Below are 14,812 nucleotides of genomic sequence, written 5' to 3'. Positions count from 1 at the left end.
AGGTTGGTGAGCAATTCGGGGTTCAAACATGGCTTTCTAAATTCACTGTATTGCGTAGGAGTCAACCTCTGGCAAAAGTGAAGAACACATTGTCGATTCATAATTAAATGTGCAGAAAAACTGTGCATTTTCCAACCTATCGACCTACTGTTTCCAGATGGTATCGCTGCTGATTCCTGAAGTTGTCACTACGAAACGTTATTGCCCAAGTACGCAGTCAGTTATGACCGCAATATCTGTGACTGTATAGGGTTTTTCGGATCTTCATAAACCTTTTCCATGTTGAAACACTCAAGCATTTTGAATAAGATATTTCAACAAACTTCTTAGGGTCGTCATCATCATCATCAAAGACAGCAACATCAGTGTTGCCACTGATGCTTCACTGCCGTACAGGCATGAGAATATTGTTAGTTGTGTAGGTCATGGTTGTACGAGGGCTGGGATACTGCCAGGGCGCCCACACCTAGACAGGAGGACGATTAGGGTCCCCAACCAAAGCCTTTGGCTCAAAAGCCTAACCGTAAGGCAGCGGTGTTCGGCTGGAGATGCAAGTACATTACCATTTTTTACGGAACACGTCGCCATACATGTTCCAACCCCCAACCTGGAGGGTCAGGAGACTGTGTTCGTCGGACCTCTACCCATGGACCAACCTGGTATGAGAGACTCTGTGAGCATCGTGCGGACACTCCTCAGTATAGCTCAATGGATCGCCGAGGTACACAAACCACCACACCACGGTAAGGCTCATTCTCTTCGTGACGGGACCCGTGGGCTTGGACTGAGTGGAACAAATCTAATTGTGGGAACTCCGTCTTTTGGGAAGTTGAATCGTGGGAATCAGTCTGTATGGACTGAGTATGTGGAGAAAGTACACTGTTATAGGCAACAGGCACGGAATTCGATCGTCTGTTACCAGACTGTGGGTATTCTTCGTTATATTTGATGTTAGGTTTTCAAATAAATCGCGATGTCTCTTCGCAAGATTTGAAGAGACTGTTGGTAATATTCACAGAGTGTACGGCAATTGCGTGGGGTGCAATCACTGAGTCTCTCTCTGGTTTGCTCAGCACCCTGGAGTTTGCGATTACAGATACGCTATGTGGACGACACTTTTGTGATTATAAAACGGGATGCACATTCATACTGATTCATCAATACGGCATTTGAAGACATCAGATTTACACTCGAGATTAAAAAGTGCAACCGTACAATTTAGGTCCAAGTAGAACATAAGGTTGAAAGAAACTCGCGGAGTACAAGTAAATGATGAGCCCTAAAGGGGGAGAAATCAATCGCGGGCTCTCAAATGGATTTCAGAAACCTTGTGAGTAGTGTGTCACGTCTACGTAACGCGTTGTAATATCTCGAATATCGTAACAACTGAAACATGAGGCGGCCTAGTGCAACGCATTCAGTTGAAAAACATCATAAACGAAGGATTCAGCTGGGATTTAAGTGAGTCTCAAGCGGAAGCAAACAATATGTATTTCACTAACTTCGAGCAATCTGGGTTCACGCAGAACCTCAGGCTGACGGAAATTCGGGGACTGCGCCTACCTGATGAGTTTCAAGAAAAGCAAAACCAACCATTGGATGTAGAAGAGCTTTCAGCACGTTTGTGAGCAGTGTGTTACGTACATACAATAACTGGATACTGTTTTTGGACGCCAATGCATCCAAAAACAATGAAGGAACACTGCAATTGTCTGTACACTGGAAGGGGACTCGCCAATCAAGAATGACAACCATCCTTTAAACCACAGGAAACTCCGTTTAAAGAAAATTACATCTATCAAGTACCCAAAAACAACATATACCTCGGAAACCTCATCAGAAGGAACTTGAAGAAAAATACTGCCCGACAACAACAGGAACATCAAGATCAACGACCAAACGGATAGAGAATCCATGCATCAAGAACATTTTTGAATTCACAGCAAGGCTACTGCAACTGAAGCAATCTCGGCAGCTAACAAACCGGGCGCTAGATTGAAGAAACCGATCCCACGACCGAAATATAGGACCGAAGACATAAAAACAAGACAGTGTGCTGAATCAAGTGCACGAGCCGCAACAAATATTATACTGCACAGACTGGAATAAAGGAATATAACGCGGCTATTCAAAATCATGATTCACTATTTCTTACCTCCTTAAATGAAGACCAGGAAGGATAAACGTTTAATATAGAAAGTGAAGATTGTCGCAGGCGGAAGTACAAGAGTAAGGAGGAAATTCCTAGAAGCACGGTATTCCGCGAACGATTTAACCAACCGGTATACCAACATCGACCCTGTATACGAACAAAGCTCACGAAGAGGAGACCGGAGAGGTCAAGTCCAAGAGCTAAACGGTCACCCACCAATCAGAAGACAGGCTAACCAACAAGGCCATACGAATGCTCACCCTAACGACCAATGATCCGTTAAGGTGGACCAAGATGAGTAGACCGAATGTAAGCCGATGCATGCGCAACAAAGAGCTCTCATTTACAACGCACAGAGGATGTCACCTCAACTGGTGGTGAAATGCTTTCAACTAAAGTGTCCAGCTTAGCGAATGATACAATAACCATCCCAGATTTCCCGGAGCATCGCACGAAAGCCGATTGCCTTCAGCACCCCGAACCAGCATTTGTTTACCGGAAGTGGATGTAAGCCGAATCGGTGCTGTCGTTATGTTGGACACAGTTGGGCCAGTCCTTTGATTTGATTGAGTCCTAAATACGAACTAATTACCTCCGTTGTCCAGCTAGAGAATCGTGACATTGCTACGGCTGCACAACACGTGACAAAACGTAGGACTGTTGCATCCAGTGAAGTCGTGTATAATTCCGGTATTTTTGTTCCCAAGATCCAACTTCCAGTGTCCAAACTCTTTATCTCTTCCGGATGCCCATCAAATTTGAACGGCAGCAGGTAAGTCTGTATCACTATCAGCTAGGGACAAAATTGGCCGTTTTTGGACTCACAAGGGAACTGTTCCTCGAGGAGTGTTCGCAAACAGGAAAAACGTATGGAAAAGAATCGTTGACTCGAAGGTATTATTTCTTGGGGCAGCTAATGTACTCGTGAAATAGGGACTTTCCGTCACATGTCCAAACAAGACCGTTCGCTGATTCAAATAAAAGGTGGTTCCCTAATTTAGCCAGAGTAAAATAAAACTTCTGTTGAGCTAGTAAAACCACGGTTAGCAATGATCATCGAACCGCGTCACGAAGCCAATCGGGTCTTACGGTCTAGTTACGATTCGCTTTCATTACAGCCTCTCCCTGTGTGAGCAACCGTCAAATAAAATTCTGTCGGCTTTACGCCCGAGCTGAATTATAGTTGTTTAAAAAGCTGAGACATTTCGTGCCTGAGTGATCACGAACAAGTGACCAGCAGACGGTACACCGATCAACAAAGTAGAAAAAAGGTGCCAGCAACAACAATGCTGGTGCCGTACAACCTTGTCAAATTTTTCAGATAAATTTCCACAATGAAAGTTGGAAAATGGCCTACTGAAAATAGAATATTACTCAGCTAAAGTACACGCAAGTGAAAGGGACAAAAAACTGGACTGATGTAGACGCTCAGAAAACAGTTAAAAAGACGGTAGATTTTCGATAATCTCGATGAGTAGTTCCAAAACAAGGTTGACTGTGGCTTATGGTTTGCTTGGCATCCCAAATTATAAGCAAACGTGTAGGAAATTCTCACAACATACTGATAATCTTTTGAACTGATAAAAACCTTAAGCATTATCACTGGATTAATTTGCATTCCAAAACCGTATTTCACAAGAAACACCCTCAGTCAGAGGTTTGACAGATGTTTTGTGGGGAGAACCAGTTCCGGACGTAGCCGGACTAGACAAATGCCAATGGAATAAGCGTTTTCGCTGAGAGATTTAATTGATTGTTCTTCACTTGTCCTTGACAGATTACTTCTATCCTTAGTACCAATTTTCGGCCCGCCTAGAACTTCAACGTGAGCTTTATAAAGAACTCGTTTTCGGTTGCACACGACACGCCTGTACGCGTCAGTGTTCAATAGATCAGTTGATTCACATCTTCACTGGCATTCTGATGTGACTAAGCGCATCAGGCTATCAAGCAGCTATCCAGACTCGGGTTCACGGTATTAAGAAGGCATTGAGAAAACTGTGGTCCACAACAAATTGGCGACAGAGATGGAATTTTGTGTCACGGTGAGGCTTAACTACACTGTTCGCAACAGCGTCAAAAAAGATTTCCTGGTTTTAGCTGTGGCTGGGCTCTGAATTTCCTAATTGTGAAGGATTGCTTCAACTAACCTCAACTGAGACTACAAATTTCAATCCCGGCTGCTGCAAAATCAAAATCAGTTTTTCATAGGAAAGTGGCAATAGGGAGTTCGATTTCCAAATATTTCTGTCCACAACGAGTTCCAATCATTCTTGTTACGCAAAAAGGGGACAAAGTACTCACACAATCGGGATGAAGGATATTCGGTAGCCGCAAAGCGGGTTTCATAAACTCTCTCGTCACGTTCCGCAGAGTGACCTGAGAAAATAGGATTGAAAAGGGAATTTTTTGGACAGACTGTTCGCCCGAAGCTCGTCAAGCAACAAGTTCCTTCAAATTTGATTATCATACTTACCGAGGTGATTACGGAAAACACAAAAAACAGTCATAGTTGGATTGTCAGGTGAAATCGGATCTGCTGAAGGTTTATTTATTGGTTCCGTGAAGACTTCCCGATAAACCGACCCTAAAAACAGGTGCATGCAGCCAATCAACTAAATCTGACTACTCATTTGGCAGTAATGATTGCATTCGGCAAACCCAGTTAGCATGTCAGGAGGATGGGAACAGTGCCGAAGCAAATTTCTACCCAATAAATTATGCTACTGGATTTTATTTCAGTAATGTGGAACGTGTTTAGTTCTGTCCCCGCCTCGTGATCTATGGTTCCCGTAGTCAGTTGGAAATGGCTTGCGTCACCACCATACCGGAGCTCAACATCTTTGTCTTGTGTAAGATTCCAATATAGACATGAATCAGCTTGGATGAGCGAGCCAGAGAAACGGTACCTTCAGTTGGTTCTGTTCCAAGCGCAGTCTTCTGGCCTCTGCCCTGAGTAAGCTTGGATCCTAAAAAGAGGAAACCCACGATCAAATAAAGTTTCATTCTAACTGAAGTAAATAGAATGAACTTTTGCATTAAATAGGCAAACAAAATAATAAAAGGCGGAAGGGTATTCATTTATGTCACTGGTTTTAAAAGCGTTACAAGTTGGGTTTTCCCATATCAGATTACGACGGGTATACATTCTGCACCATAAACGACCTCAGCTGACGGACTACGTCTCCTGGTCTTCGGAAGAGATTCGTATACACGGTTCTTCACCCAATCGACTAACCAGATCGGTTCAGCTAGACATGATTATGACCCCATGAGTGGGATGACCCGGCACGTCTATCGTCCCCTGGCTAGTATCCCGACTAGCTACACGAATAAACTATCCTATCGATCCTCATCCGCTCAGTCCCACAAGATTACAAGCTACCAGGAGTGATATTTTCCACTAAACAATCAGAAGTGTGAAATCTGTCAGACTGAGAGATCAGGAACGCTCAGACTAGCGGATGTTATCTCGCATACGAGCAACGTGATTCCAACGATATCTGTTCTAATTCGTTTTGAACATCCTGGAGTTCACCAGTCTGTGGCCCCAAGGAAATGCACACGAAGTGCTAGCTACGGGGAGACTAACCATTGTTGCGCTTACCGCGCCTTGAATAGCATTCAGCATTGTTTATCCTTTCCTCCGTTGTTGGTCTTTACACGCGTGGCTCCATACCAAACATTCTTACATACGTTGGAATTCATATAGTCTGACCGGAACTTTTGTTGGCATGACTTTGAATGAGACACTTCTCTCTTTTTACCTAATTTTCTCCTGCAAACCCTTCCACATCCATCGCCTGCATTTTATTCCTACGTTTGTGACCATCCTCTTCAAAAATAAACGATAGTAGTATTACAAGCACAATGTATTATTCGTCACATGCACCTTGGGCAAACCGGAACTCGAAACGCGGGAAACGTGGTGCCGTAACTTCATACCTGGCGAACTCCACTAACCAACCGGATCCTCTGTCCGAGGAAGTTATTACACAAAAACAGAGTTGACAGAGGGAAGGTGAAAAGCACTACTTACCACGGTGGATTCGCGCAAATGATTCTGCCTCCGCTGACCTTCAAGATCCCGTATTTGACAATTCAAGCCTTCCATTTCTGTGTGAAGTTCAATCTAGTTAAAGTGGAAAAGGATTCATTGGGGGCAACGCGCATGAACTAAATGGAGTACGTCATACTCAACCCAACTATCGAGCCCTCTCTGGTGAATGGCGGCAGTACGAAAGCGATAAATCTCAAATGTTGACTTGTTATAACAATGAAACTGCGAGTAGCATCTGGCCAAATAGTTGAAGGCGCCGTGCGATATCTAATGGGAGATGGATTTGAAATTATTGGACTGCTTTACAATGTTTTTTCCTTAGAATCCCTTATGGGAAGATTATAGGAGGCCATTGCTTGTACACCGTCTTCATTTTAAACAACAGACGATGTACCTCTCAGTAATTAGCTCATTTTTTTTAGTTCAACAGCGGAGCACAGGGTGTTTTGAAGGGGGAATCACGGTAATCTGTGGAAAATTCGAACATTGAAGTCATGGACCCAAATATGAATACACCTCCTCGGCAAACACACCAAATGGTCCAAACTAAAGTGTTCCAGCAAACCTCGGGCTTGCACGCTGTGACGAATATCATCCCAGTTGAACAAAGGATCTGGGTGCAAAACGGGAGAGAAGTGCGGACTTTCGCCGAGAAGAGCAGAGCCCTCGGGCTTTAAAGCTGCGTAGTGCTCGGCTGATGCATCACTCGAAGGCTGCTGTTGGGTATTTTCTAGTGGATGTGTCGAGAGCAGACTGAAGACTCCGTAGATCCGTAGGCGAGACAAGCGACTTTTTCTGATTACAGCGAACATTCCACGATCTGAAACACGATATACAAATATGTAAATAGGTTGCGATGACTCAGACAGCAACAATGCCACGCCTATCTTGACTTGATGCCATGACAATAACAAAAGAGTGGGCACCACCTTGAAAAAGAGAATAGCAAACACAGCAAGCTACCGAGCGTTAATCAGTGGGATCTATAAGCTCGCTTGTGTTTTGACTTTAGGAAAAATTTGAATGGAACATATATAAGGAACAGTCGATCCAGGAAAGCTTTAGGAACCCAAAGACCTTATGAAGGTGTAGAAATGTGACGTAAGGCAGGGCCAACGAAGAATTCATTTCGTGGACGAATCTATGCCAGCCTTAATAGGAAAACAGTGGACTATTCTGAAAGGGACGTACTACTAATAGGGTTGCTGAGAACTTTGACAACTCGCAACCAGCTTCCCCTTCTTGCAGCTCATCAAACAAACGACTTCACGGAATTCTCATCAACCTTACTTCATACTTGAACCCAAATTGGACGCAATTGGAGAACTACACACGTTTTCAAATTTAGTGTTCAAGTATACCATACAGTTGATGAAAGATGAGGAAATGCGTCTAGTTGATTGGCCTTAAGAAGTGTGGAGCCGGTCGTAGGCCGTCGAACAGAATATCAGTAACCATATCGAATACCGCACAGATTGAAACATGAGGCGGACTGGGGCAGCACATTCAGTTGCTTGAAAACACGGTAAATGAGAGACTCGGCCGGTGAACCTTCCGTCGATACCAAATTCGGTTCAAGTAGAACCTAAGGCTGACAAAAATTCGGGGACTGCTCCTACCTGATGAGCTTCGAGAAGAACAAAACCAATTATGGGATTTAGAACAGTAGTTGTCCTTATGAAAATATACTGCGATATCTTGAACATCGTACCAACTGAAAAGTGACGGGACCCTTGAAAAGCAAACTTAATTGAAGAGTATCACAACCCAGGGATTCAGCTGAGATCCTGTTGAGTCTCCTATGAAAAATAAAGTGGTGCGCAGTTGAGCACATCTGTTTCCAGGCAGGGCACAAGGCTCACGGAGACTCGGGTACCGAGCCAACCTGATGACGAAGGTTAAAACTAGTCGTGTACTATTGGGGTAGTAGTGCTTCCTTCAAGATGATATATCGTGAGATATCGAATGTCATGCCAAGGGGACTGTACCGTTTATCGTTCAGCTATAGCACCCTTTTGGTGCCCACTTGCCATGCCACCCGAAGGTTGTACGAGGGCTGGGATACTGCCAGGTCGCCCAAGCCTAGACAGGGGAAGTCGAGTGGCAGAGGTCGGGTTCGAACCACGGACCTTTAGGTCAGTAAATTCGCGCTCTAACCACTTGGGCCACCTCGCCCCCCCCCGTACCGTTTATGTAAACTGATATAGAACTCGGCAGTGAACGGGTGCGCCATGTTGAGGTTGTTTTGGAAGAAACATTGCGCGGTGAGTTGCCTGGAGCAAAGCGCTTCTACATAATACGTCGCAGACAGCCATATTCTTGCAAATGATAAAATTTCACTGGTGGAACCCTAGTTGGAGAGATCCAAGAAACAGAGTATAGTTTTTAGCATACCCATTTGGTTTTGACGGGATATTCACCTGGAACCCAGCTGATGTTATCAAGCAGCCGAATGTGCTGCATTAGGCCACCTCAGGTTTCAGCTGGTACGATATTCGAGTTATCGCGATACATTTTATGGGCGTACTCACTACTCATGGGTTGCTGGAAACTCTTTGTGAGTCCATACAGTTTTCGTGCCTTTTAGAGCTCATCAGTTAGTTCCAGCCGTCTGATCTTGAGAGAACATACGTTGTGACACAACGTACCGCCCGGATATCTTAGTGAAGAGCATTTAGATTAATAACGGAAAAGGACCGAAATATGCGATATCACACCCAGTACCTGTACTAAGGCTAAACGGTGCGTCAGTACACTGATGTGAGAAGTTATTTTGAAGCTTATTAAGACCAGCTTGAAGGAAATTTGATTTCTAAGAACCAGAGATCGAACAACGAAAGGCAACAACATACTTGCAGCCAATGAAGAACCTTGTAGTTGGAATATTTATGTGGGAAGAGAAGAATAGGGAGTCCAGCCGGAGGGGTGCCTGGGTTAATTACGCAGGTAGCTTATGCATGGCAATAGCAAAGTGTAAGTTGTGTTCACTTGGTAAAGCAATCACAGAGGGCACCCACCAAGCCTTCATGAACATTACCGCCAGAACGAACATGAGGCAGATCAAGGCTACCAAACGAGTTAGTATGGTCCCAGAATATAAATCGAGGTAGGCGCAAATGAGTGCAACATTCTCGAGTGAGGAGCGAGGTTGGTTATACCCGAATTGCAATTGTTCAGCTGTCCGTGGTTTTTGAACACAATGTTTTAAAAATTGTTGAGAAGCACAAACAAGCCTGAGAGAACAAGGGACGCCCGATCCCGGACGTCTCGGATACACCCGTTCATTTCTCACGGTTGGAGAACTAGTCTCCAGAGAGGAAACCATTCGACCAATTTTGCTGAACCCACGTCATTTCAGTTCACCAGTCAAGATAACGACGTCAAAAAATGCCACCCGTAGCTGGCGGTTTCCCTCTGAGGCTGTGGAGAATGTCGTACATTCCTGTGTGAGTAGAATAGAGGGCGCAGGGCCAAGGACCGTATGAAGAGCGATTTTAGATGAGGCAATTCGAAACTTGAGCGTCTGCAGTGCTCCGTCATGAGAACAAGTGGTAGAAGATCCGACCCGACCAACAACTAACGGTCGTTTAACTGAGGACTGGACTCAGGATGGCTGGTTCAGAAGAAGTTAGTCTGACGACACTAATAATGGGTGCAGGTGAGTAAAATCACCAGAGTTCCGGAAGGTGAACCAGTGTAAAGGTATTTTTACGCTCCCACAGTTACAATCCACGAAGCCTGGCAAAAAAAGACCCATTAGCTTAATGCTGTGAAATCTCGCTTGTGTCGTGAATTAAGGAGAATGTCTACCAGATTCCAAAGGTAATACCTAATCTAAGTTCGAGGAAACTATCGATATCACCCTGACCGGTTTGTCTTTGATTCAACTCTAGAAATATTCAGTCCCGAGATTTTGTATCCCCCTATGTGTATGAGCTCCACACTATATGAGAACAGCAAGGGCCCTTCATCAACCGATACTACAAGCCTATGGACCTGTTGAATAGCTGTCCAACTTTGGGCAAGGGCTAATTACACGTATACAGAAGAGAGAATGAACTAAGGTTCACTAAGAAAATGCGTGCTGCTTGTAGGTCCTAGTGAAAACGCTTCAGTTGAACTCCAGGAGGAAAACTTGGTGGCAGGAAACAGAGCAAGGTTGGTGCATGCAGCATCCAGCTGCAGTCCGCGTGTGAAGAGTAGAGCAGCCACTCTACTGTTAAGCTTCAGGCTGACAATGAGGATAAGCAAAGCACAACTGTGACAGGATAAGATGAGAACATCACATCACAGGAGATGAAGTGATGAGATTTAATCTGGCTTAGTAACGACTCAAATCCAGTCGCTCAAGTTAGAAGCGGTGATAAAACTGTCCTGGCTATTGCTATTTTCCTCCATCTGAAGAACATATTGATCACCTGAGAACTATAGACCCACCGTTCAGCCTAGATCTGAGACCTGGTCATTACGATGCGGATATTCGAAGACGAACGGCTTTCGGGGCTCGGGATAGGTTAGTGGTTAAAACGAACGGAAGTTTGAACCCAAATCTGGCTTATCGACTTCTCCTGTCTGGCCCGACTCAATTTTCGTGCTCCATTCGAGTTGCATGACAGTCATGCATCAAAAAGTGTCATAACTGTATTGTTATAACTATGAGGATCATTCTGAAGACAAGACGGACCGAAAGCGCTTCCATCGTGTCAGTTCGATGACGTTGCTTCAGTACTTCACGGTTGGTCGTGCTTATCCAGCCACACCGTCTGTAATGGTTTGGACATATCCCCTAATAGTTGGTGAATAAAAGTCATTAACTCAAGTCCCTACAGAGGCTGGTGGTGCCACCCTGGAGGTGTGGCTCAATACAGCCAAATCGGATGTCGAAAAGTTTGAAGTTCAACCTGTGTATGATTATCCTCACTTCGTATGCAGAGAAAAGTGAAGGAACAAAAGAGGAGGAACGTTCAAACAAATTCATCCATAAAAAACGGTTATCCGAGGAACTTTGTTTGGAAATGCTTGGGAAAACGTAACCCGACCAACTCAATAATGCAAGAACAATTACAGCCCCATAAATCACGGACAATTCGGAAGTGACTGCAAGATCGCTCCTCACTGAGAATAAGACCGAGTCGCAACGTATGTGGATCTCACCACCGATTGTCAGGCGTGGATTACGCCAATTCATGAGATACACCAAAGTTAGACAACTGTTGTTACCAGAAAGGTGAAAATTCAGTCCGCAAAGGACTGATCAAAACGGTCAGTAGGGACGTGATGGTCCGACCACCATCTATCTACCTCCTATTGGGGCTTATTCGGTTGTTCGGAAGCCAGAAAATACCACAAGCAAAAGCAGAAAACTGCAACAACACAACCCCAGGACATGCGCTATAAAAACCACAAACTACAGGCACCAGCTTCGATGTATTGAGATAGTCTATTTACAGTTACGGAAATCACAAAAAGGGTTGAAGCATGAAGGTCACGAGGGGAGAGAGTTAATTAGTCTCATGTTCTCTCGTGCTCATCCAAATGCCGATAAACGCGGCGCAACTTCTCTCGTTGCTTTTTGCTGTTCCCGGGTCGTGCGGTTCCGATCCCCTGATTACGCTTTGACTGACTGACAATACGCCAGGGCTTTTTCATCGACTCGCTGCCCATCACTGTACTGGCCGCTGTAGACTCCGCGCCAGATAGAAGACTGGAACCACCGACGCTGGAGTTGACTGTTGACCACGAGGAAGAACTGAAGGAGGAAAGTTTGTCTTCATCATCTTCCGTCACGGTAGAACCTGTCAAAGTGTCCGGAGGTCGAACGATAATACGTTTCCGACTTCGTACGTGTGAGTTCGTTGGAACGTTCTAAAAAGTAGAAAGATTGTGATTGACATCGACCGTAGCACTGAATAGAATGTATGCAAAAATTGTTTATAATGAAACGGGCCTCCAAAAGAATGGGATAACACATCCATCCCATAAGTAGTACAACTACATGTTGAGCAAATGCATTTTGTATGGCCGATTACGAAGCGTGATCCTGAGTAGCAGAAAAGGAGTTTCACACGCAGATGATATGGGATAAACAAGGTTATATGGTACAATGAACCTTCCTAACCTAATACACCTCAAAGTGGCCTTCACGAACGTGTATCCTCTATGAAAAGGACTGTTTTTGAACCCACAGCAAAATTGTATCATGAATCAAACTAGCTTCTTTCCTCCATGATTTCAGCAAAAAACTTCAGTGGCTCCTCAACATAATGCGATTGCCTTTTAATATTGCAACTTTAATATTCCTGGATTTCCAAAGTGCATTCGACTCGGTCTTTTTTTCCTGACACGCTTGCCCACCACAGAATGCCCCGGAAGTTTTTGAACATAATAAACTCTGTATTATCGGACTTCCGGACGTGTGAGAGTATACAAAGGACTCCCCAAAAGCCTCCGTACACGAAGCGGTGTTCGTCAGGGTTATCCACTTTTTCCGTTCCTATTTAACTTCGTGATCGATGAGGTAATAAGATGAACGGTGGAAGTTCTTTAGAACCCTGGTGTTCAAATATCCGCTAACGAAAACCTTATCAATCTGGAATATGCAGACGATATCGTTTTCGCCTTCGAAGAGGAGAACGCGCAGGTGTCTTTCGATGAACTGACCAAAGTCATCCTGTCTTTTGGTGTGCACTTTGAACCCACAAAGTGTAAGGACATGCTCGAGGAGGTGCAGTCACTGAACACGCTCCTTACAATCCATGGAGAGGTACTGGAAGTTGTGGAGCGTTTTACGTATCTTGAAAGTTGTATTGGCCCCGGTTTTTAGTGCGACAAATGAGCTTAAATCACGAATCTGTAAGCACCATGTCACGTTTCCTAACTTGAAACATCTATGGTATCAAAAGCGGCATATCCCTGGATCTCAAGGCAAATGTGCGTATCAGGCTACAGTACGGGCCGTTTTGTTCTATGGCTGTGAAACTTGACCTATTCGAGCAGCTGAACTGAGACGTCTTCAGGTGTCCGACAACCGTTGCTCAGAACCATAGCTCGTGTGGATGGATCTGTAACGAAGAGATCAGAAAGCGAATTTCCGGTTGTACAATGGGGACTTCCACTGAAGAGTTTGCCCAGCACCAGAAGCTGCATTGTTTACGCCGTGCCCACAGAACCATGGTTTGCCGCAGAGAGTACTGTTTTCCGTGCCAAATTCAGAGTAGCGGAAACAGAGGGGTGGCCAAGTGTTGAGCTGGCAGAGGGGTATAGAAGAGAGTACGGAACCTTTGAGTGTTGTCGCTGCGAATAGCCTTCCAGGATGAGGACCGCGTGATCCTCACTGTGCCTGGTTGGAGATGCTGCAAGATATCGCTGCTGATTGACATTAGTGGCGTCCTTGTAGTCAGTTTTCTATCCAAATTGCCTGAATGTGTTTGGAAGTGTGGGCATTTCGCAATGATTGTAGTAGGCTAGTCCGTTCCCCATCCACCTTCTTTAGTTTCTTCAAAATAAAGCTTTCAAGTAAATTATCATCGTACGGCAGCGAAGTATCAGGGACTTCCGGACGTGTGAGAGTATACAAAGGGCCCCCAAAAAGCCTCCGTACACGAAGCGGTGTTCGTCAGGGTTATCCACTTTTTCCGTTCCTATTTAACTTCGTGATCGATGAGGTAATAAGATGAACGGTGGAAGTTCTTTAGAACCCTGGTGTTCAAATATCCGCTAACGAAAACCTTATCAATCTGGAATATGCCGATGGTGATGATGAACAAAGCCGTTAGCATAAAACAGGACTGAGCAATGTTGTACATCCTTCATTCCATCTCACTAGGTATTGCCCCAAATCAAATTGCGAACTGAAATGTGCCATTATATTACTGACATTGAGATAGGTTAGTCTTTAGGGCGTAAACTTGCTGACCGGAGGTTGGTGGTTCAAACTCAATCTCAGCAACTCGACTGCTTCCGTTTACGCTTGGGCATCCTGGCAGTAACTCAGCCCTCGCACCTCTTTCGAGTGGCGTGGAAGCCAGACACCGAAAGGGTGTCACAACTGAACGACTACTTGGATTATTTTTTATTGCAGGAAACCTAGGAGGAATAGGGTGAAGTTGTAGATCGACAATAGTTTAAATGAAGGAACCCAGGCTCTAATTTCCAAACGACAACCGCAAAGATCGTTCAGCTGTAGCACCCTTTTGGTGCCTAACTGCCATGTCACCAGAAGGAAGCACGAGGGCTAGGATACTGCCAGGTTGCCCACGCCTAGACAGGGGGAGTTGAGAGGCGGAGGTCGGGTTCGAACCATGGACCTTCCGGTCAGTAAATTCGCGCTCTAACCACTTAGGCCATATCGCCCCCGAAAGATAAGTACTGTTCTAACGTTCACGTGAATATTGAACGAAAGTGTTCGTAGGTACCTTACCGTTTTGAAGGCAAGTCGATCGAAATCGGTAATGACACCGGGATCCAGTTGTGAACCAACGCTTCCAGGTTTTCTACTACCCACAGGTCGTCCAGTCTTGGTTATGTGTGAATGAGCCAGACTGGGGTGAAGTCCATCTGCGCTTCTCCCAAGAAGTTGAAACTGTTCTGGATCCACATTT

The 14,812-nt window shown here is 44.9% G+C and overlaps 1 protein-coding gene across 1 annotated transcript in view; it reads right to left on the bottom strand.

Annotated features, from left to right (window-relative positions):
* T265_03001 (hypothetical protein) overlaps positions 1-14,812 on the bottom strand; it is a gene marked incomplete at both ends in the record, with an annotated part of 68,457 nt that overhangs the window by 24,737 nt on the left and 28,908 nt on the right. Inside the window, 7 exons of the mRNA XM_009167380.1 lie at positions 4,457-4,531; positions 5,062-5,121; positions 6,192-6,284; positions 6,746-7,032; positions 8,239-8,341; positions 11,760-12,077; positions 14,632-14,727. Of these exons, the coding sequence (XP_009165644.1) occupies positions 4,457-4,531; positions 5,062-5,121; positions 6,192-6,284; positions 6,746-7,032; positions 8,239-8,341; positions 11,760-12,077; positions 14,632-14,727 (1,032 nt within the window). The remainder of the gene's footprint in view (positions 1-4,456; positions 4,532-5,061; positions 5,122-6,191; positions 6,285-6,745; positions 7,033-8,238; positions 8,342-11,759; positions 12,078-14,631; positions 14,728-14,812) is intronic.

This window comes from Opisthorchis viverrini (assembly GCF_000715545.1).
Source record: "Opisthorchis viverrini unplaced genomic scaffold opera_v5_39, whole genome shotgun sequence".
Lineage (NCBI taxonomy): Eukaryota > Metazoa > Platyhelminthes > Trematoda > Opisthorchiida > Opisthorchiidae > Opisthorchis > Opisthorchis viverrini.
The sequence above is the reverse complement of the archived record's forward strand: the minus strand, read 5'-3'. Positions and strand labels throughout refer to the sequence as shown.